General features: G+C 31.7%; 1 protein-coding gene across 4 annotated transcripts in view; it reads left to right on the top strand.

The window, feature by feature from the left end:
• LOC127716171 (centrosomal protein of 83 kDa-like) overlaps positions 1 to 24,455 on the top strand; it is a 57,838-nt gene that overhangs the window by 22,001 nt on the left and 11,382 nt on the right. Inside the window, exons 1-2 of one of the 4 annotated variants that reach the window (XM_052222293.1) lie at positions 983 to 1,119; positions 23,515 to 23,643. In XM_052222293.1, the coding sequence (XP_052078253.1) occupies positions 1,045 to 1,119; positions 23,515 to 23,643 (204 nt within the window). In that variant the 5' untranslated portion in view covers positions 983 to 1,044. Of the gene's footprint in view, positions 1 to 982; positions 1,120 to 2,925; positions 3,191 to 20,706; positions 20,868 to 23,514; positions 23,644 to 24,455 lie in introns of those variants that run through there. The other 3 variants (XM_052222290.1, XM_052222292.1, XM_052222291.1) reach the window with 3 other exon arrangements.

Here is a 24,455-nt window from a genome sequence, read left to right as displayed (position 1 = left end):
AAAAAAATGACCATAGCACAATAACACAATGGCGGGATGCATAAATAAGGTCTTGGTATCTTCCGATGAATTTTTTAGAAAAAGGACGAGACGTTCTTTGACATAACCCTGGTTCATCAACTTTCTGCTCAGACACTGGTGACGTTTTATAAAGTCTGAGTAGCAGCTGCAAGCTCGTGAATACCGAATGAGTTGGGAAATGTATATTCCATATGAGGTGAAGTTGGTATATTGCTGCTAAGGTGGGGTAAATTTATAATTTCACAATTAAAATCATCTCGTTTAATTATCATAGATTTCGGTAATAAGATGACCTCATATGTCAAATTCGAGGTATAAGTCTAAAAATAAGGCAGAGGAAGCCTTGTTGCTGTATTTAAGTGGAAAATGAAAAACACTTTAGTCTTACGTTATTTAAAGTTTACAAAATGTTTTCAAGCTATAAAATTTACGGGAAGAAGGTTAAAAATGTTCCATTACTTACTCGGAATGTTCCATTGCTTACTCGAAGCGAACATAATTTTTTTGTTTTCCCTTTTTTTTTTTTATCTTTTAACGGAAGGATTGTTAAGTGCAAATAATTTGATTTCGTAACGAAGTTTAATATATCGTTATTCACAATAAAATGCGTGTTGTTTTGTAAAAGAGGTTAGAGGTTTAATCAAATCAATATTTTAATAGTGGGTATTTAAGTTATTTAAACGAGTACATCTGATAAATGTTGAACATGTATATCGCTGACCCACACATTTGTCAGTTTGACTTATTTAGACATAATAACATTATTGTATGTTGATCACAATTTTAAAACCTTTGTTACAGTAGCTATCATAAGTCTATCAATACTAGCTATTATGATCGGTCCAAAATTAACTATTCAAGTCTTTAATTAAATCTAAAGAATGAGATTTTTTCTCTAGATATAAACCATCGCATGCTAATATTGTAGTCTGTAAGTAAGATTAATTTTGGAATTGTTTCTATATAGTTGTAACCTTGAATGGGTAAATTTATTTCGTACATACTGGGTAAACAAATACATAAATGGAAAGGTTGGATGAGAAAACTATTATCAGTAAAGATTCGTTGAGATTTGGACTTTTTCGTTACGACAAAGAGGTAATTTTAGTATGTATTATACGTGTGTCTATTGAAGGGTACCTCTTTCGTTTTTGTGCAGTTTACATGTTCTCTAAGTCGTATTATATTCTGTTTTTGTACGGTTTTGTTTTTTCCCCCGAAAATAGCTAATGTGATGTATGATTCTTACCAAGTGATATGACATGAAAAAAACACTCAACAAGATATTGCGTCCGAAACGTAAAACTTTGAATCATCCATCCTGTAATATCAAACATGAAAATAACACTGTTAATTTCGTGCGTCCGAAGCGCTTTTCTGGATAACCTATATTACTTATACTTTATTTCACACGGTAGATGAGTTGACTTCATGACCTACATTTGATTTCTTTTCTAAGCCATATCAAAGATTTTCCTTGATGTATTTCGTATATTTCATTCAGCTAATAGATATTCGATAAATTTTAAATACATTTTCACCATACTAAAGCAGAATTAACCTCAGAAGGCTGTTGGATGCTGTTCATAACAATGAAATCAAGTACTCATATTATTAAACTGTTTTTTTTCACTTTGTAGCTCGATGTACAGTGTTAACCATTTCTTTTAGAAGTGTTTTTTTTAATTAAAGGATTATTTAGAGATCATTTTCATACAAGAAACATCAAGTTAAACCATGTTCTTGGCGACAATTTGGTCTGTTTCGTTTTGCCATAACTGGCTGATAGAGTGATTCCGAACAAATACAGTTATCCGGCTAATAGGTTATTTCCAAACAGACCATAAGTTTTACAAACATTTGGTTAAATATTTGATCTTTATTCAACAGTGAATGTTACATGTCCTTATTTAATGTTGACGTTAATTGTAGATCTTTTCTTTTCATGTTCATTTTTATTAGAAGGCTCTTTTACGTGTGTATTTTTACAATTCTTTGGATTTCCAAACTTTTATTGATGCCTCGAAATGCACTCCATACAAATTCGATGTAAATTTCATTGATTTACCGTGGTTGTCAGTAAGAAGAACATCTGTCTTCTATAAACATAAACAACAATTATAAAATTCTAACACCTAATGTTTACTGGTGCGTAGAAACTTGGTCATCCTTGGGCTTCTAAATTCCGGCAGTAAAACTCGGGCCTAAGAGGGCGGTCGTTTGGCTTTTCAAGGAGGCATAAATTCGCAGTCAGTGCGTTCTCAATGTGGACGTTAAAACAGATGCATTGCTACCTTGCAACAACTCTTTGAGGGGTAGGGAAGTGGCCTGTTGCAAGGCAAAATTCTATTCCTTTCCAACATAATTTCCCTTATTTTTCCTGTTGAAATCGGAATTCCTTTTTTTTGTGTAATCCCAGAAGAAACCATTGGAAAAACCTACTTTTTTGATATAGGGTTAATTTGTTCTCATCCTGAATATGCATGAAAAAAATGACATTTTTAAGACATTCAATCAATGTAATATATAAATTTCTATTAAGCTGTTGAAGTTTTGTTCTAATTTAATACATTATGACAAGTTCAACAAGAACGGAGGACAGTTTATGTTTTGTCATACCTACAACATTTCATAATTAATTAATTACATTTAAAGTAATATACAAATATCTCTAGGTCATTTTGGGAATGTGATCTACTCCCTCTTACGTTAATTATCATCGGATGATTAAATAACAATCAACATATTTCTTTAACTAATTATCTAGATATATGAAAATCATATTTCAATTAGTAAAGACAAATGTGTTATTCACACTTAAACGAATCAATTGATTTATTTGAAAAAATGTCAACAGTATCAGCTTTAAGAAATAAAAAACAAAATTGTTCTGGTTAGCAGTTTTGAATGCGAGGTCTTTATAACGTTGATAAGGCAACCTTGGGTGGGTAGGTTCACTTGACAAAAGTAACCAATTTTTGATCTGGGAAATAGAAATATTTTAACTCTCTCAGAGGAGTAACGATAAGAAGGGACTCTTATTTTGTGCGATATTAATTTGAAGAAAATGAATGACGAGGACAGCTATTGGACGGATCCCTCTTTTGAGTGTACTCCTGAACCTGTTATTACTTATAGAAAGGAGAAAACTCGGATTAGACGAAGGACGGTATGTCAAAAAATTAAATATAAAGAAATATACAAAATGAAAATATGAACAAATCAATTTCTTTTTAAATCTTTTAATGTTAGAAATTTATAAACATGTGATCTCCGTTTTGTTAATATGATGTCCTGTAAGGGAGATACAGGAAAAACATAGTGTAACCTAAATACTCAATACTTTACGTCAATCGTAAGTTATTTAGACTGGACACATTTTTGAATCATCAAAAAACATCTTAAAGTATGGTATTACGTTATTACATTATTATATCTTTTATGCACACTTTGGAGGATAAAGTGCCTGAATTCATGATATTTATCACCGATGGGTCTTCTTAACTATTGAAATGGTGCAGCTAGTAAACTAATTTTGATCTAAAACGGTCATTCTGAACATCGACTGACACAGATCTTGATTGATTAAAATCGAATTGTCTGAATTTATGACAGTGGATAAGTCTGAACATTGACAGAAAGACTGAACATGACTGAATCATCTATTGTTCAAACTTTTCCGATCATATTAAGATCAAAATGGCCATATATATATATATATATATATATATATGTGTATATATTAAAAGAAATTTAGAATCAAACAGTATATTAAAAAAAAACATCCCCAAATGCTTAATACAATAACATTCTCATCGCAAAAGGTCCAGTAAAAGAAAGAGGCAACTAGTCATAGCCTTTATATTGGCTTACATTTCTATAACAATTACAGTCGCTATAAATATCAGGTTTCCTCCCCAACCCAGTAGTGGAATATTGAGTCTCCAATGCCCTTCAACTTCGTTTTATTTGGCCGTTTTAACTTTTCTGATTTGAGCTTCATTGATGAGTATTATGTAGACAAAACGTGCGTCTAGCGTACAAAATTTAATTCTGGTATCTATGGTGAGTTGATATGTCATTTCATGTTATCTGAATAAAATAAACTGTAAATCTCGGGGAAATTAGATCTGAAGTAATAATGGTTTTGTCGCTAACATTATTTTATGCAAGTATTTTGATTAATAAGCATTTTTTTTATACATGTATAACATTTGTGTAATTCTAAGTAATTTTTAAACATAATTATGCAATAATCCATATGTATTGTGAACTTAAGCTTAATTTACTGGAGAGTATATGTCTACCTTATTACCAACAGGATTTCGTTTTTAAGCATATCCATAACCAATTAATTGAAAAAATGTTCGAAAGTTTTGAGAAAGGTGACGGAAACCATGTACTACATGTATAATACAAATATTTCTTTGATGTGTATTATTAATAATCAATTGTTCTATGTAAAAACAGTACAGTTTGTAAAGGAGAAATTAAACAATTTCAAAAACTAAAAACTTGTGACAGTCTTGTAATTATGTCCATAGTACATGTATTTAAAAAAAAACCTACTTGTTTTGTTTGTATTGAAACCAAATTTGCGCATAAAATATTTTTTAAATGCAGAAAATGTCTCGACGTTAGTAATAATACGTTAACCAAGAAAGAAGTGTGGGAAAAGCCTTGAGAATTAAACAATAACTTATAATAGATCAAAGATCTAAGTTGAATTCGTTTACAAAAACAAAAATATCAAATAAAATGAAAATAAAATAAAAGAATTAAAATAAATGATAAAAACTTAAGATACTGATTATGTGATCACAAGTTTATAGTGTTACATTAAACACGCATATCTGTTTTAAAAAAATCAGAAGGAAAAAAATGAGAAACTTTCTGTAAAAAGAACCAAACATGAGTATGCATGGTAAACGAAATCTAAATAGTAGACGGGACATGTAAACGTATAAAACATTTTATTATTTTTATGGCATATTTTAGACGACAAACATAACGTATGACATATCTTTATTCTCGTTCCTTTGAAGACCCATTGGTGGGCTTGGGCTGTTTTCTGCCTTTTGATCGGGTTGTTGTCTCTTTGACACATTTTCCGTTTCCATTCTCAATTATACCCTTGAAATTATAGAATACGATTACAAATATTTCATATCTTAGTCGGTTGAAAAAAGGTACAAAAAAACCCATTTATAATTGAATTTTTATCTCTGAAACCAAAACCTTGCAAAACGCTAAAGATATTTCGTTAGGGATATTTATGTAAAAACAAATAAGAATATATCTGAAAATTATGAGGGTTTATTTTTATAATTGATGCGAGAAAGGAACACACGTCTGCTTTTGAAAAATACAAATATTAAATTAAGTTTTATCCCTGGTAAATGTATAGAAGATAGACAGACACCCAATCAAACTAAGGCATCGATCATTTATATGGTTATTATTTTTTTTTTTAGAATCAAACAATATATTAATAAAAAATATCCCCAAAGTGCCGAATACAATAAGTTTTTTTTTTATCGCAAAAAGAACTATAAAAACAATAAGCAGCTAGCCATACATTAGGGACAGGGTTGGCGCCTTCAAATTAGTGTAACCCCGCCACATTCTGTATGTGCTTGTCCCAAGTCAGGAGCCTGTAATTCAGTGTTTGTCGTTTGTTACTGTGTATCATATTTGTTTTTCGTTCATTATTTTGTACATAAATTATGTCGTTAGTTTTTTGTTTGAATTGTTTTACATTTGTCATTTCTGGGCCTTTTATAGCTGACTATGCGATATGGATTTTGCTCATTGTTGAAGGCCGTACGGTGACCTATAGTTGTTAATTTCTGGTCTCTTGTGGAGAATTGTCTCATTGGCAATCATACCACATCTTCTTATTTTTATATGTAAAATTTTATATGTAAAATTTTATATGTAAAATTTTATATGTAAAATTTTATATTTTTTTAAGTATTACAGTCGCTATACTTTGGCCTACTAACGTCATGGTCGACTGTAAGACTTGGGAAATTAGTTAAGCATTAAAAATGGTTTTGTCGCTATGAAAGTATTTTAATTAATCAGCATTTTTGTTTCCATTATATGTATAACAATTGTGTCTGTCAATTATGCTAATTAATGTTTAAACATTATTATGTAATAATTCATATGGCTTGTGAAATTAAACTAGCTTTAAGCAATACTGGAAAGTAAATTGATATCTTATTACCAACAAGATATCATTTTCAGGCATATACATAACCAATTAATTATAAATTTGTTTGAATACTTAAATAAAGGTGACGAAACCCATATACTATGATACAAATAAAGGTGACAAAACCCATATACTATGATACAAATAGAGGTGACGAAACCCATATACTATGATACAAATACTTCCGTGGTGGGTGTTGTTAATTATCAATAAGGGAGAACCTAATCTCTTTCAAGGAACTGAATACTGGTGACAAGTCTTAAATTGTGTCCATAGTTCATATATTTCTTTTTAACCAAAACCCTATACGTTATATTTTTTAATTGAAAACAAATTTGCGTAAACCATATCGTTCATATGCAGAAAATGTCTCGCCTTCGGTAATACTATATTAAATAGTATAGACGTGTTGGAAAAGCCACGTAAATTAGACAATAATTTTCTTCAGATTTTACTTTACATGTTTTGGTTTTAGTTTAACAGTTACGCGTTACAGTAGTTTATTGAACTCTTGAAAATTATTTCATCGGATTCATTTGTTTATTAAACATGTAAACCAAAATCTATGAAAAATTTATGTTCCTAAGTGGACCTGTGAATTCAGGTTGTCGATTAATTCATGGGAAAGACGGGACCAATAGGGGAAAATATCGGAAATCGGAACAACATTAAAAAAGTCGCTTTATTATTACACTCAGCATCTGGATTATTATATGACTGCTTCCTACTCATTATATCTTAATTATCTCAAATAAGATACCAACGAATCATACTCCAAAAAAGTCTATTTCTTATATATAAATTCAATTATTAAAAACTGAAATAATCATTGTGATTTATGAAATATACATATATATCTATAAAGAATAGATAATCATTGATCATTTTGAGGAGAACGTCTGCAAGATATTCTCGAATAAAGTAAAAAAGTAAAAAAAAAAAACATTCCAAAAAGACTACAACCTAATAAACTTGCGGCAAGTTCGCCAAAAAAAAAAAACAACAAAAAAACACGCTGAACTCTTCAATAATGGCCAAGCAAAATGCTATAAGTCGGACTGTGTCTTCATTAAGTTATCAATAGTTCAATTAATTTTGAAGAAAAAAAATTATCATGTAAAATGAAATAAAAAATGAAATAAAATAAATATGATAAAGGACTAAAACGTATGATATCAATTTCCGTGCGCACGTGTCTATAACGTAACATAAAACACACGGATCTGTTTAAATTATTCAACAAGAAAGAGAATGAAAAACATTCAGTACGAGTAAATATGGTATATGAAATCTTAGTAGTAGAAGGGACATAACTCTAACGTGTAAGTAATTTTATCAGTACTTTTTATGTGGTTTATTTTAGACGAAAATTATAATATAACATATCTTCTTGATATTAGGAACACGACAAAGTTGTTCCGCGCTTTCAATCGTTAGTTGCATTTATGGAAAGTTCGTAAATGATAATATAATAGAGTCAGATATTAATATTTGATTCAATTTGAAAAAAGATGCGAAAAAAACCATCATTTATTATTGAATTTTAAAACCTTGCAGAACTGATAAAGACATTCCATGAAGGATATTTTGGTAAAACAAATAAAAATAAATCAGAATTTTATTACGGTTTTAATTTTTTTATTAAAGTGAGAAAGGGACCGGGAGCAAATATATTAATAATCTAGATAAAATCATTAAACGTTATTTTCTTAACTTCGATTTTTTTGCAACAATATACAAATTTATATAAAAATCATTCAAATAAGTTTTCACAACGGTTTTCTTTGCAACTTATGTTATTCAACCTGTTATGCCGTTGAAAAAATGAAAGAATTAAATTCTAAAATATAGATAATCCCCGACCACACGTTCATTGTGCTTATTTCAAGTCATGTACCTTAAACTAGAAGTGATTGTCTTAATAGTCATACATGTACCTTTATGTCTTTGTCCTTTTTTGGATGTTTACGTCAGATTTTTAAGTTTTTCTGACTTATTTAGACTTTGAGCGAAAATGCATTAATTTGTAAATACACTAACTAAGTCTATATCTTGTTTGTTGTAGACAACCGTATTTGTGTATCGTTGGGTTGCTGAATCCCTGGTGTATAATATCCAACAGATTTTTAAGAGTCCCCATTTTGTAAAAGATGATTATTTCTTAATTCAGGATTTTTCTTTTGAAAGGTTATTTATATTAACAGAAGATAAAATGCTCATTCGATGTGTTTTTTAAGTCTAAAATGTAAAAATGAATCGTGGAAGGAGAGAAATGATTATTAATCTATTGCAATTTAAATGGAAAACAAATCCAAATTATGATACGTTCAATTATTAGTACATACATGTATATATGAAAATATTTATAATTAGTCATTCCCAACGTTTGAAATTGGAGTATTATATCCTCATGTCTAAAGTTAAATGGGTTGTTTATTAATAAAAATGTCAAAGGTTAAGGTATAAGCACAATAGTAGCTATAAAATGTAAAGAATTAGGCAAAACTTCTCAACATATAAACTTTGATCAAGCAAATATTTTGTGACAATTAACTTTAGGTACTTTCTAGTGCCTTATCTTTATTGTCTGGTCATAGAATTGAGAATGGAAACGGGGAACGCGTTAAAGACACAACAACCCGACCAAAGATTAGTAAATAGCCCAAGGGCACCAATGGGTCTTCAACGTAGCGAGAAAAATCCCGGAGATGGGCTTCAGCTGGCACCTAAACAATAATGTATACTAGTTTAGCGAAATGGACGCCACACTAAACTCCGAAATATATAAATGAACTAAAATTATAAAACACACAAGACTAACAAAGGTTCCTGACTTTGGATAGGCGCAAAATTGCGGCGGGTTAAACATGTTTTCTGAGATCTCAAACCTACCGCTCTACTTCTAGACAATGTTGAATAAACAAACACACATCAATACGCACAGTAAAACTCAGTTTAAAAGAAGTCCGAGTCCTATGTTAGAATAGGTAACAGAAAAAACTAAGCAAAATAACAATGATCAACATAAATTAACAATGGACTACTAGCAGTTACTGACATGCCAGCTCCAGACCTCAATTAAACTGAACGAAAGATTATGTCTTCATCATATGAGAATCATAGAGAATAAATCTTACGAAACAATTTTTTACTTTTTTTTTAAATATGCAATCCATAAATTAAACATATACTGTGAAAGTTAATGTTCATCTTGTAAATGTTGAAACGTAATTATAATACATGTAGTTGATATTGAATCATTAACTCGTATGTTTAAATTTGTTGAAAGAAAAATATATCAATGCTTATAATTATACTGTTGAAGGTATTTTATGAAGGATATGCTGCATATTCTTTTTTTAAAAGACAAATACAAATATACATTAAATTTAAAAAAGTCGTAAATCCAAACTTGTGAAATCGCTGTAAAAACTCCATGTTTCTTTTCCTGACAAGAGAAACGTATAATGCCTATTTTGCTGACATACCTCGTTAGTTCTTTTTAAAAGTCAATGATATGAAATTTAAGCTCTTACACTTTAAATTATTGTTTGTTAATATGTTTCGGAGCAGTGAATTATAATCAATAAGCATTTATAATTTTTCGAGTGTAGAGACAATAAACAAAAATAAACAAATAAATATAATTTGGTTTCGGTGATTTATGGTCTAAGTCAAGTACAGTTTTACATTGTTTACCAGCTATTTACACAGAGACTGTATCCAAGTACGATTTTCACAGTTTATATATTCGTTTTTCCAGTGTGTGTTTGTGTAAAACTGATAGTCGAAATTCTGTTTCAAAATATATTTTATGTTTTTCCCGTCGTGTATATGCATGAAATATTTGCCACTGAAACTACACCAACAACCAATCAACCATGTAAGCATCCAATCCAATTAATAAATCGATAAATTTATATCTGAAAATGACGCCAGTTTTCCACATGATAATCTTGTTTATCTAAATATAGTTCAATAGTCGAAGTGAAATCATGTAAAATTTAATATTAAAGGTTGTATTCAAACTGTGATGCTGGTTTCAATGGCGATTAAACCATAAGTCTCATGTTATGCAGTTTGCTATACACGTGTAATAGCACAATATGATTTGTGAGGAATTTGACATTGCAGTCTCTGTAATAATTATTTTATTCCCATTATCAATCAATCAGTTAGTATGAGAATCTTCGCAGGACATCAATCTGCGAAATTATTCTGTGTCGATATGCTTATTAGCGTCACTGTTTTAAAACTTTAACATCTGTTACAAATCTTAAGGTCAAATTTGTTAAAGGTTCCTGTCTGGTGAATGTTATCTTAGTGTAGTGTTAGCAGACTGTAGATTCAATAATAACTTTGTCACGGAACCATTGATACTAACAATACGGTGTAAATGTAATATATTTATTATGAATATTACACTAAATAAAATGAAAACGTATTTTCTGTACTAAATATATAAAACATATTAAATTGTTTGGCCTTGGGAAATCACTCAACTATCTGACGAATAATTTTGCTCCAGGACTTTGTCAGGAAGCGATTCTTTCGTGGAAAGTACACCAGCTGACAAGCCACTACACTCAACTTGAACAACACAACTGACAAAAGAATGACAAAGCGAAGCTTCATCTGACGGCCCATGCGTGGCAGTGGACCAGCCCCCGCGTGACGGTGGGCTACAATGTTTTAAGGTGTTGAGTTGAGGTTGGAGATGTTAAATGAAAAATGCTTGGAAAATGAATGAAAATTATGAATGATAAGTGAAATATTTGAAAAGGTTCACTTGTTGAGTTCTTTCCCTTGTCATTGACATATTGAAGGTGAATCATGCGGTGGGGTAGGATGGAGGTTGTTTTGAGAATAAGTTTTAAAAGCTGTTGCCACGAGGAGCAATTACTAAGACTGTGATTCAACTTGTATTTCACGTGACACATTTCTTATTAAACTGCAAGCACGCAACTTTATCTAACCTATATGTTTTGTGACCTCTTAACCGATATTTAATGTCGAGTAACGGGTTATGCAGAAACGGGTTAAGAAAAGTCATCAGCACCATTTAACAGCTGGGAATAATCAACTCGTCTATAAACCATGATTATACAATTCTATAATCTACCATTTATATATTCGTTTTTCCAGTGTGTGTTTGTGTAAAACTGATAGTCGAAATTCTGTTTCAAAATATATTTTATGTTTTTCCCGTCGTGTATATGCATGAAATATTTGCCACTGAAACTACACCAACAACCAATCAACCATGTAAGCATCCAATCCAATTAATAAATCGATAAATTTATATCTGAAAATGACGCCAGTTTTCCACATGATAATCTTGTTTATCTAAATATAGTTCAATAGTCGAAGTGAAATCATGTAAAATTTAATATTAAAGGTTGTATTCAAACTGTGATGCTGGTTTCAATGGCGATTAAACCATAAGTCTCATGTTATGCAGTTTGCTATACACGTGTAATAGCACAATATGATTTGTGAGGAATTTGACATTGCAGTCTCTGTAATAATTATTTTATTCCCATTATCAATCAATCAGTTAGTATGAGAATCTTCGCAGGACATCAATCTGCGAAATTATTCTGTGTCGATATGCTTATTAGCGTCACTGTTTTAAAACTTTAACATCTGTTACAAATCTTAAGGTCAAATTTGTTAAAGGTTCCTGTCTGGTGAATGTTATCTTAGTGTAGTGTTAGCAGACTGTAGATTCAATAATAACTTTGTCACGGAACCATTGATACTAACAATACGGTGTAAATGTAATATATTTATTATGAATATTACACTAAATAAAATGAAAACGTATTTTCTGTACTAAATATATAAAACATATTAAATTGTTTGGCCTTGGGAAATCACTCAACTATCTGACGAATAATTTTGCTCCAGGACTTTGTCAGGAAGCGATTCTTTCGTGGAAAGTACACCAGCTGACAAGCCACTACACTCAACTTGAACAACACAACTGACAAAAGAATGACAAAGCGAAGCTTCATCTGACGGCCCATGCGTGGCAGTGGACCAGCCCCCGCGTGACGGTGGGCTACAATGTTTTAAGGTGTTGAGTTGAGGTTGGAGATGTTAAATGAAAAATGCTTGGAAAATGAATGAAAATTATGAATGATAAGTGAAATATTTGAAAAGGTGCCAAGAAACTCTGACGAAATAGTGATGAGAAATCAGATGAGTCTGAGTGACCCCAAGTATTTAGAATGAGGAATCCCCCGGGATCACCTTCAATAAGTCAACGAATAACACAATAATAAGGTAAACAAAAGAAACAAAATATACATATAAAGCAACCATGCAGTTCTCCTGTCAATAAAATCGAAGTTGACTATAATATAATCAATGATAAATAGATTCAGCAAGCTGCTGTTGTGCATGTTTTATAGAGGTTGGTTGAGTGCGAATATAACGCACATAGCAATCTGAAGACCAACGACCTAATGTTTTGATCATGTGATCCTCTATGTTAGCCTGACCAGCTGCGGTTCCAGCACCTATTCTAAATGAATGACCTGAAAAGTTTTTAGGATCATAACCGCATAACTCAAGAACATGTCTGACTTTTGTTATAAAGAATTCTCTTTCCATGGCTAAATTGCCAATTGATACAAAAAGAGGGTCAGTGTTTTGATAAGACGACATAAACGTTTTCCTGATCTCTAAATATCTTTTTAAAACACGATAAGGACAAATATGACTATTAATTTTGTGTAGCTGAATATCTATACCCTTACGGAATGGATCAGTTTTTGACTGTTTCAAGTGAAAGTTAGCAACATTGTCTGTGAATGAAATGTCTGATATACATAAATTAATTGCAGGTTCAAATTGTTCGGATTTGATAACAGTTATTTCTCCGCATCGGAGAAAGCCAAAGAAAGAAATCACGCTAGCTGTTTCTATCATGAGGTCAATGAACTTTGAAAAAACTCCCTTTCGTAATCTCTTTATAATTTGTTCAAGAATATCAAAAGTGATAGGTAGCCTTACTCTCTTGTTTTGATTTTGAGATCGTTTGACAGAATTTAAGATCAATGTAAGCCTAGGAAATGGTTTGCCGTTATATAGTTCTAAGGGATCACTACAATTTTCCTTCAAGTAGTTGTACCTGATTCCACAGAGATAAAGTTTAATGGTAGAATAATGAAGTTTCAGAACTGTTTGACAATGGGCAACAAAATATATGAGGATTTCTTCCGAAACTGGGGCCAAATTATTTGTAAATGTCACATTATTTAACAGTAAATATCTCTTAAAATGCATGAAACCAATATCATACACGTCCTTAGTCCTTTTAGATATAGATGTCGTCCATAGTTGTTCGACAGTTTGTTTTAACACCATATTACATCTGAGATTTTGGGACACGGTTCCGGAAAGGGGTCTGCATCTGGTGCCAGGGCTCTGAATCGTTGTATCTGAAATCGAGATAAGGCATCACTTATATCGTTTTGTAAACCTGGCACGTGTTTTGCACTAAAAAAGAAGTTGTTTGTACACGCGCACCATGTTAATTTTCTCATTAACTTCATAATATACAAACATTTTGATCTGCCTTTCCTTATAATCTCGACTGTAGACATATTATCAGACCAAAATAACACTTTTTTTGTTTTCCATGAGGCGCCCCATAAAACAGCTGCCACAACGATTGGGTACAATTCAAGAAATGCCATTGAATGTTTACTGTTTGTGATGTTTTTTATTTCGGTCGGCCATGAAGAATAAAACCACTTTCCACCAAAATATCCACCAAAACCTATAGTTGACGATGCATCTGTGAATAATTCCATATCGTAATTAGATATATATGAAGAATTATAAAACATATTAATTCCATTCCAATTCTTTAGAAATCGAAACCAAAATTCAAGATCTATCCGACATTCTTTATTTAAACGCACATAATGATGTAATTCTTTTGCTTTGGTTGATAAATTGATTAGATAAGACACAAATGACCTGCCCGGTAATATAACTCTTGAGGCAAAATTTAAATGCCCAAGCAGCTGTAGAACTTCTCTCTTAGAACAAGAGGATTTGACACTTATACTTGAAATAAACTCACAAATTCGATCAACTTTTTCCTGCGGTAAACGGGCTTCCATTTTTTGTGAATCGAGAATGATGCCAAGATATTCAAGACACGTTACAGGGCCAACAGTTTTGTGCATCGCTATTGGAACATTTAAGCGTTTAAAAATCATCATCATTAATGCCATTGATCGCTCTCCGTCAGCGTGTGGCGGATCTATAGTTAAGAAATCGTCTAACAGGTGTAAAATGTTATTGACCTTGTAATTGTTTGTGGCAATATAACATATTGCTTGTGACAAAGTATCGAATATAATGGGACTAGATCGGCAACCGAAAGTTAATCGCACATAGAAATAATATTTTTCCTCCCATTTAATGCAAAACAAAGGCCATTGTGAAGGTAAAATAGGACAATTTTTGAATGCATTGGAAATGTCGTACTTACATAACCAGGAATTTTTTCCGTATTTCAGGATAATATCTATAGCGTTGTCGATCTTAACGTATGACATAGAGCAGATGTCTTTGTCAATTAATTCATTGATGCTAAAATGAGTATCACTTTGATGAGGTGCCGATAAATCCAATATAAGTCGTTTTTTCTTTGAATATTTTCCTTCCGCAACTCCCAACGGACTGACACGGTAACTTGAAAATGGAAGTGTATCAAAAGGCCCGTACATAAAACCATTTTCACACTCCTTCCTTAACAATTCATTTACTACGTTCGGTTGTGATCGTGCAGACAAATTATTACGACATTCAAGGGTTGGTAAACTAGTCACAGAAACTTTAGTGTCAAAACCATATTTTAAACCATTGCATAAATAAAATACAAAAGATTTGTCACTGTGATTTCTAAGTTCATTTTGTAATACTTCTACGTTAATCGGAGTAGTAGCATGTAGGGGGAAGTTAACATTTGATAGTCATTTTTCGGAACCGAAGCTGTGCTTTGATGCAGGAGTACCAGTCTTAGCAACAGTGTTTTTAAAAGCGTGGTTCTTTCTATTTTTTTCGCTATCGTTATGCGAAGATTGACGATGACAGGCGGTTACGCTATGATCATAGTTACGACAATTGGAGCACATGTGTAAGAAAAGGCATCGACCGTCTTTATTACAGCCAGACATGCTATTGAAATTATTGCAAATTTCTTTTCCGTTGTGATAAAAACGCTTCCTACCACGAATATCAGAATTACCGCTATTTTTCGTTAGATGTGGGGTAGATACGTTTTTCTCTGATAATTGCAATGGACAGAATTTTGTGTCATGGTCAACCATGTGACAAAGTTTGCAAATATTTATTTCAACGCCCGCACCTATCAAGATCATCAGGTCGCGATCCCTTTTGCTCCAATCGACTTTAATTTGTTTCTCTTGAAGAAGGGTCGAGGCTTTTGCTGAAAACAATTTATGGTAGTCGTAGAACTTCTGACCGTAAAAATTACTGATCTCTATGATATCCTCCTCGTAGGCGTCTAATTCAAATCTCCTACCTGGAAAAGCAGATGTCATTACACGCTTGAATTTTCCGAAGGCCTTTATGAATTCCTGGATGGTTAGTTGTCGATTTAAACGCGGGTCTGGCTTATTCCCTACATTAATTTCCATACCGTCTGCCAAAATGGTATGTGACTGGGGACTCTCGAAACTAGGAATAAGGAGAGAAGCTAAGTTAATGTCCTTACCCTGTATTATTTGTTTCTGTAATGCTGTAGAAACTATGTCGACATTGGGAAAATCGTCAGAACGAACTCCTGTTCTATTTAATCCATGAACTAACGCATCCGGTGTGTTTTGTATCGACGGTGCGGTATTACTGGAATTGTACCATTGATGTAGATTATACGGTTTGCTAGTATCATACAGCTTCTCTGTCATCAGGGTATCGACAGATTTCTGAAGGCCGTTCACGCATTGTGACATAGTGTTAAAAGCAGCCACCAATATATTTGTGTTAACATTTTCCGTAGCAGAAGAAGTAATGTCAATGCTTTCACGGTTTTGAGTCTCTGTTGAAGCAGTTTGCGTATCAGATGGAAAACTGTCTGTTGCACTTAAAATATTATCGATGGCTTCTACGCGAGCATCACTGTTTTTGTTACCAATGTTTTCTGTATACAGAGTTTTAACAACGTTTAAAGTCAGATTTGTAGGCACTTTGAAACCAATTTTAGACAGTTCGTCCACCATTTCGGTTTTTGTTCTCTCAGAATTAGTTTTTGTAACAACAGTTTCAGTACTATATGGCTGGAAACGGGATTTCCGTTTCGTCGGAAACCGTTTTTTACTTGGAGGCATAACTTATATCTTTGTAAACAGTGTTTTGAGAATAAGTTTTAAAAGCTGTTGCCACGAGGAGCAATTACTAAGACTGTGATTCAACTTGTATTTCACGTGACACATTTCTTATTAAACTGCAAGCACGCAACTTTATCTAACCTATATGTTTTGTGACCTCTTAACCGATATTTAATGTCGAGTAACGGGTTATGCAGAAACGGGTTAAGAAAAGTCATCAGCACCATTTAACAGCTGGGAATAATCAACTCGTCTATAAACCATGATTATACAATTCTATAATCTACCATTTAATTCATTGAAGTTCAAGACAAAGTTTGTTAATCAGGGATATACATTAAAATTGAAGAGATATAAAGTTAAGGTTTACATAAACGAAGCAACAGTTACAAAGTAACAACACCGTACCCCCCACCCCCCACCCCCCCCCCAAAAAAAAAATAATAATAATAAAAAAATCACAGGCGGATGGTATATTGTTCCATCGGATCTCCTAGCTGTACTTGTAAAAAACATGATTCAAATGAGGAAACCAACGATCACCCCACACCCAAACATCCAAAGTGATTTAACAGCACAACACAAAATCAATCTGTAAAAGGAGTTGAAAAAGACTTAACTCATCAAAGTACATACTTTACATATACTTCGCTTCAAGCGATTAGATCATTAAGACCAAAATTAATATTGGAATACACTCAAGTTCAAGTATTGTATTAATTTATTATGACTGGAATAAGATTTTATACCAGTTTTTGATCGCCAAGAACAGGAGATCCGTTATGTCTATGATGTCTTTTCTATTTTTATTTGTTTCAAGGGGTTTTTACCAAGGATAAAGATATACATTACACTTCTTACTCCTCTTGTATGGTTTCTAAGTTGATTCATCTAAGAAATAAGATACACTGATGCTATCAGAGTATACATTTGTGTCGTTGGATTGCTGTTTCATTCATTTATATTCCATGCACATTTCCGTTTATTCATAGTATGAGACAACAACGAAGGTAAACTTTGATTTGAAAAAAGGCAACCTATAGTTGTTTCCTTCCACTTTATTTCTTATCTGATGGATAGCTGTCTCATTGGCAATCAAACCTTCTAACCTTATTTGTATAACGATGCATTCTAAATATATATTTAGACTCAGTCTTTTTGTAAAGTGTGTAATATATATACGTATTCAAACTGTTACATTATCAGATCCTTACTCTATAGACATATAGTCATAAATATGCCTCAAGGATCTCCGATGCTGAAATTGAAAATACAAAAATAGCTACATTTTCAAAAAAGTAATATAAAAATAAGAGAAAAGAGTTCTAATGCCCCCCGCGTTGCACATATTTTATCTGTCCAAGAGCAATAAATGAAAAAAAAACACCTTTGTGTTCTTTAAAACTTTTCATAAATATCTTAGATAAATGAAGACTTGAGAGCAAATGCAATGCAATTTCAGATATAAATATTTTATCCAAGACGCATAATTCTTTTAAAGATATTTGATCCGCGGCACAGATTTTCGGAATTTTACGAGACGTTGCTGAAATAAACGTTTGATATAAATTTGATAAAAACTCATAACTCTTTTAAAAATAACTGATCAACACTAAATTTCAAACTTGTCCGAGACATTGCTGATACGAACCAATGATATAAGTTTCATAAAAATCTGAAAAGAATAGTACATTTGACAGCGCTGATTATGCAATTTTCCATATAAATAATATTTACATGGTGAATAACACTTTTAAAACAGTTGATCGACACTGATTTTCAAACTTGTACGAGACCTTGCTGAAAATAAACCAACGATTTAAGTTTTATGATAATCCGGCAAGAATTGTACACTTGAGAGCGCTAAGAAGACCGGACGGACGGTATGTCTATGTCCCCCCGCAACTCCTCGCGCGGAGGACAATATGGAGATGTGGTATGATTGCCAATGAGAAAACCTTCAACCAGTCAATATGACGTGGATGTAAGCAAATATATTTAAGACAGACAGCTAGATACCATAAACATACCATGCACATGTATACACAGGCCAGAGTGAGCTTGATTTGCTATTTGATATAAAAACTAAACTGCCGAAAAAAGGTCATTCAGTATTCAAAATCATAAAATGCAAAAAAATACATTTTGCAAGTAAAACATTTGACATAAAAGTTCATATATAATATGAAATAATAATACATAATTAATACGAAATTACATCAACTAATATCATATCAATTGAATAAATGACAAAGAATAGCAAAGGTGGGGAGAAAAATCTGCCCCATAAAATAAATATATATACATATCAACTTCAAAAGATAACATTAAGGGAGGTATGCGGGTGGGAATTTAAAAAAAAATTGTTTGATAAGAATCACAAGTTAACACAACAAATGCTGATGATAAAAGGAAGTGACCACAATGCACTTACACGTGAACTCTTGCTGACCCCGCAAGATCATTGACCAATAAGAAAGATGAAATCCAATTATGCACTGGTCATAAGTGAAATTTCTCTGCACATGAAAACATGTTATCTAATTTCAACAATTTATCGTTTAATTAAGTAGGACACTCTGACCCTTTGACCAGACTAGAGACATCATAAATTTACAGTATAAATAGCTCACTCTTTATTTAAGTCTTAGTAATAACCAATTAAACAGAATTATCTTCTCTGCTGTCTTAAATTATTTTATTCAGCTTAATTTTCAATTAGCAAATAAAATAGGTTATAGACCACCGTGCGGTCTTTAGCAATGAGCAAAACCCATACTGTTAAGTCAGTAAAAGATTGTGTGGAAGTGTAGAGTAGAATTGAAAAGTCTTAACTATCAACCCAATCGAACGGACCATCAAAGGCTCGTGATTTATTCAAAACATCCAAAGAATTTTCAACTATTCAAAATAATTATTGCCCTTTTTTGCATATTCTTTATTACAAAAATTAGTTACACGTTTTTAATAAGTTAACAGCTCAGAAAGATAATCTGTAAAACACTTACTAAAAGACGAGACGAAACTATAGTTGACTGTTTTATTGTGTAGTTTAGGTAGCCAATACACAATAAAGACCTTCAAATGTTCAGATAAGGCCTTAAGCTGAGATGTGGTATTGATTTTACTATTGATTCCATGGAACTCATAGACTTAATGTAGAAGAATGCATAATTTCATTCTGAAGAAATTCCGTGTAGTATTTACGTCATACCACTACCATTTTTTTCATAAGAGATTGTATAATATGTAAAAAAAATGGACAATATGCGCTAGTTGATGTTCTTGTGTTTGAGATGCAAACATTTGAAAAACTAAAATGGCGTTAAACGATGTTTCTGTACTTTTCCTATGTCATTTATTAGAAGAAATTAACGTTTTTAATTGTTTGATAAATTTGATAGAAATAAGAGTTAAAATATTTTACTTCCTGAACAGGATATTTGTGATGCTTGTGTTAACAATATTGAAAACTATAGTGATAACTAAGCAATAATTGTATGCGTTGCCCATAGGTCTATATATCTTTTAAGAAGATAAGTTGATTGGCAACGCGTTCAAATATCCTTGGACCTTTAACTTCCTCTTCATTTGTAATTTAAAAAAAGAAACACTGTTCCTATATTAGCCTATTGTTTCACAGATTTTTACATACATTTTTATTGCATAATTAGTGATTTAACTTTCAAATAGGTGATAGTATAATTTGGCTTTACGTGTATCACTTAAGACTGAATATGAAGTCTATTTTTTTTAATTTAAAATCAACTAATTAGTAATTGCGTTTACACTAAAAATGAAAGTACAAAATAGTTTTGAATTAACAAATGAATGATATAATTTATTGTATAACCAACGAACAGGCACAAAATGCGTTTTCTGTTCTGGCTTTTAATCTATACAAGTACAAAGGTCACAAACCTTGTAAGTGTAATGGTTAGTAAAGTGACATATACATTGTCTGTGGTTATATTCTAAACAAAAGAAACAAAATCCTCCAATTTCAACTTTTACTGCTTGGCTAGACTTTTTGTTCGCTCGCCGTTGATTAAAGGTTAACAAAAGCAACTATAAACATATGTGTAACTTCTTTATGTTACTAGTTGAAACAGTGTCAGAGTGAATATAAGTGATTTATTATTGTGAATATAAAAAAAAAAAGAAGAAATTAATTCAAAATGGCAGAATCAAAACATAATTTTTTACTTCTACATGATAACAGTAGGCTGTCCAAGCTTTCAACATCTTCAAAGGTTAGTCAGATTTTGATGTTTATTAATTTCAAAATGATCGTTCTTGTTTTCATACATCTACATTTAAATAATAAACTTATACTGAACCATTCATTTACATGTTACAAAAAGTAAAATAACTAAAATACCGAACTCCAAGGAAAATTCAAAACGGAAAGTCCCTTATCAAATGGCAAAATCAAAAGTTCAAACACATCGAATGAGTGAAAAACAACTGTCATATTCCTGACTTGGTACAGGCATTTCCTTATGTAAAAACAACTGAACTAGTATGTTGTATTAAAAACGAATGTTCCTGATTTTTTTAAAAGTAAAATAGAAACCGATGACTCAATAGCAAATGAGGGGCATTCATGATTTAACATATGACACATTCAAATAAATATATTTTCCAGTTTTAACTCTGACTATCAAGTGGATTGTTTATATCAGATGTTTTTTTTTAATTCCACAGTTAACTGATGATATTGTAGGTTTTAATGATAAAATCTGTTGACTTGTTTCCAATTCTATATTCGACACTATTGTGACAAATTCATTAAAAGGCATCTTTTTTACGCTTGAAATAAATGAATTCCAACCACATATCGAAATGTCTTAAGATTTCTTTTAAATGTGAGTTATATCATCATTGCAATTCAATGGTCAGAAACCATTTTGTTATTGAAGACCATATTGACCTCCAGATGTACAAATGTATATTGGTATGTTCTTGTCGTTTGGGTGCTGTCTCATTGACTTATACTACATTCTTCTGTTAATATATTATACAATCACATTTCATCATGTGCACTCGGGGTAATAGAATGAAACACTAGTCAACAAGACAATAGTAAAATGGAAATGTTCCAAATTAAAACAATACCCTTCCACTAATCAATTAAATACTAATTAGGCCATATAACTATTCGGGCATTTACTAGAAGATTTGAATTTAACATTTACTCAAATTTCCAAAGTTTTTTTCCCTTTATATTCTTCCTTATTTTATGCACAATTATTGTTTTAAATACTTTAGTCGACAAAAAATAAATAATGAGTTGTTAGTACCTACAAAATGTACTTACATTTGTAGAGATATACTAATCCATCTTTATTTAATTTTAAAGAAAAGTTTCAAATATTTTCAATTTACATACATATTTCCGATCGATCTTTTCCAATTCATTTTTATATTGTGTTTTACTCCACTGTCAAATGTTAGGGGAAGATGAAGCACAAGTATTTTAAACCCCTATGTTGTTTATGTGCCTGTCCTGAAGAAGTCTGTAATCCAGTGGGAGTCGTTGGTTGCTGTCGACCTTATCTATTTTTGTTTCTTGTTTTTATCATAAACCATGTCGTTGATTTTCTTTTATGAACTGATTCACATTTTAAAATGCCTATGAATTTTAGAGCTTACTATATGATATGGGTTTTACTCATTGTTGAACGACAGACGGTGTCCTATAGTTGTTCACATTCTCGTCCTTTAGTTAGTATCTTGCAATCATACCACATCTTAGTTTTATATTCATTGAACAGACACGTGTGTATTGTTGAAAACCGTACTATGATGACCTTCAGATCTTTCTTTTTTTGTTGTTGCTGTCTCACTGACTTCTACTCCCGTCTCCTTTTATTCATAACAATCTACCATAGATTTAGGTAGTTTACATGATTCGTTATACAGGTGACTTTTCTAGTACAGAAATTCTGAAGGTCTCGATGGTTCAGAAGTATAAAAACAACCTGTAATGGCCACCTTAATCCGGTTTTTGATGGGGTTCGTGTTTTTTTGTCTTGAATTTTCTATGTTGTGTTTTGTGTACTGTTGTTTGTCTTGTTGTCTTTTTTTTTCGTTTTTTTGCCATGCTGTTGTCAGTTTGTTTCCGACTGATGAGTTTGAATGTCCCTTTGGTATCTTCCGACTCGCTTTTTAAATATTATGCGTATGAATTTAAACTTTCTGATAATTTCTGTTCATTTCAGGGGTCATTCCTGAAGTACCAATCTAAAAATTTGAGAGAATATTTATATTTTTTGTGTTTATTATACATTGCTTTATATCAAAAAGTTCAAAAAGTCAATACTTAAAATATGTTTTGAACAAACAAATAACCGCTATGGTTTTCAATTAATATTTATGTATATAAATGTCCGATGTGGTAAATAAATTTCTGTACGTGCGTTGAAAGTAATACGCTAATTTTTGGTCAATGAAGTTCCATGTTAATGGTGAACGTAAACAGAGGTGTCAAATGATAAGCATGATATTAAATTAAGGTCATCTGCCTGACCAAGTTTATGCCATTAACAAACACAAAAGGGCTTAGTTAAATTTACAAGACAGAACAGGGTGATATATACCAGCTGTTATCTAGCCGAATAGAATTTGGTCATTTATCCGGATCGTTAAGTTCGATGTCATATTTCACTTTTCGGTTTTCGGTTAACAATTTATTTGATCATTAGATTTAATCAGTTAAACTCATTGACAGGGGGCACTACTAAATCAATACCCGAGCATAGACAATACCATCAACAAATCCATCAGTATATGACGATCATTCCCATTTTTCATCTTTTAAAAAGGCTCTGTTTTCAAATTATTTTTCATTTATCAATTATTTTCACAAGTAAACAAATCACTTTATTATTGTTTTAGATGGCAAATTATAAATCCAAAGTACAGCAGTTGCAGTTAAATGTAGCTCAGCTACTTGCCAGAAAGAAGTCTCTAAATTCCAAAGTCGTTTCACAAGAGTTTGAAGCATTTCAAGAGGCAGTAGATAAGGTTTGACTTTAACAGTTGTAATATTAAATGGGTGTTTATGCGTTTGCTTTGATGGTTTTGAATATATGAAAATTCAATTATTTCATGTTCTATACAGGTCAGGTTTCAAATTGACATTTTTCAATAATCTGCATTATTTTTACCAGTTTAAAGGTTAAGTTTCGACTACAAGAGCATCATTATAGTTTTTACGTCGAAATATATTGTCTATGTGCTTTTTTAATGTCTCAATCATTTCTAACTTCTTGTGAGTAAATTTGAATATATTTTTTCGCTGTACATTTTCTGTAAGTAAATTTAATTACTATCGGTTTTTTTTACCTTCTTTTTCAACAGATACTTAATGACTTAAAATATACTTTTTGTTTCCATTGCAACGACATCGATTTGTATAAGTAAACAGTTATATATCACATATTGCTTGTTATTGCGTTTGCTATTAAAATGAATGTGATGTCAATGCAATAGCGTATGAGAGAACATCCAAAACCACAAAAGGTCAACTTAAAAACGAGGTTGCATCCTCAATGTCAAGTTCAAGTATATGATCTTTCGAACTTGAAATTTACAAAGAAAATGCATCATCTGAATCATGTCAATACCGAAGTATTGGCTATTAGGCTGTTGTAAATGTACCCCGGGCAAAGAAAGTATTCCAGCATCAGAAGCAACCCCGTAGTACACATGAACATGTACTTAAACTTATAAAATAATGTATGTGCCATGTTTCTGGATGATCTACACTTGTAAGTCATACACTCTCGTGATCAAAAGCGTATATATGAAAAATAAAAAAATTAGACGAAAAATAT

The sequence above is a fragment of the Mytilus californianus genome, unplaced genomic scaffold, assembly GCF_021869535.1.
Source record: "Mytilus californianus isolate M0D057914Y unplaced genomic scaffold, xbMytCali1.0.p SCAF_9, whole genome shotgun sequence".
NCBI lineage: Eukaryota > Metazoa > Mollusca > Bivalvia > Mytilida > Mytilidae > Mytilus > Mytilus californianus.
The sequence above is the reverse complement of the archived record's forward strand: the minus strand, read 5'-3'. Positions and strand labels throughout refer to the sequence as shown.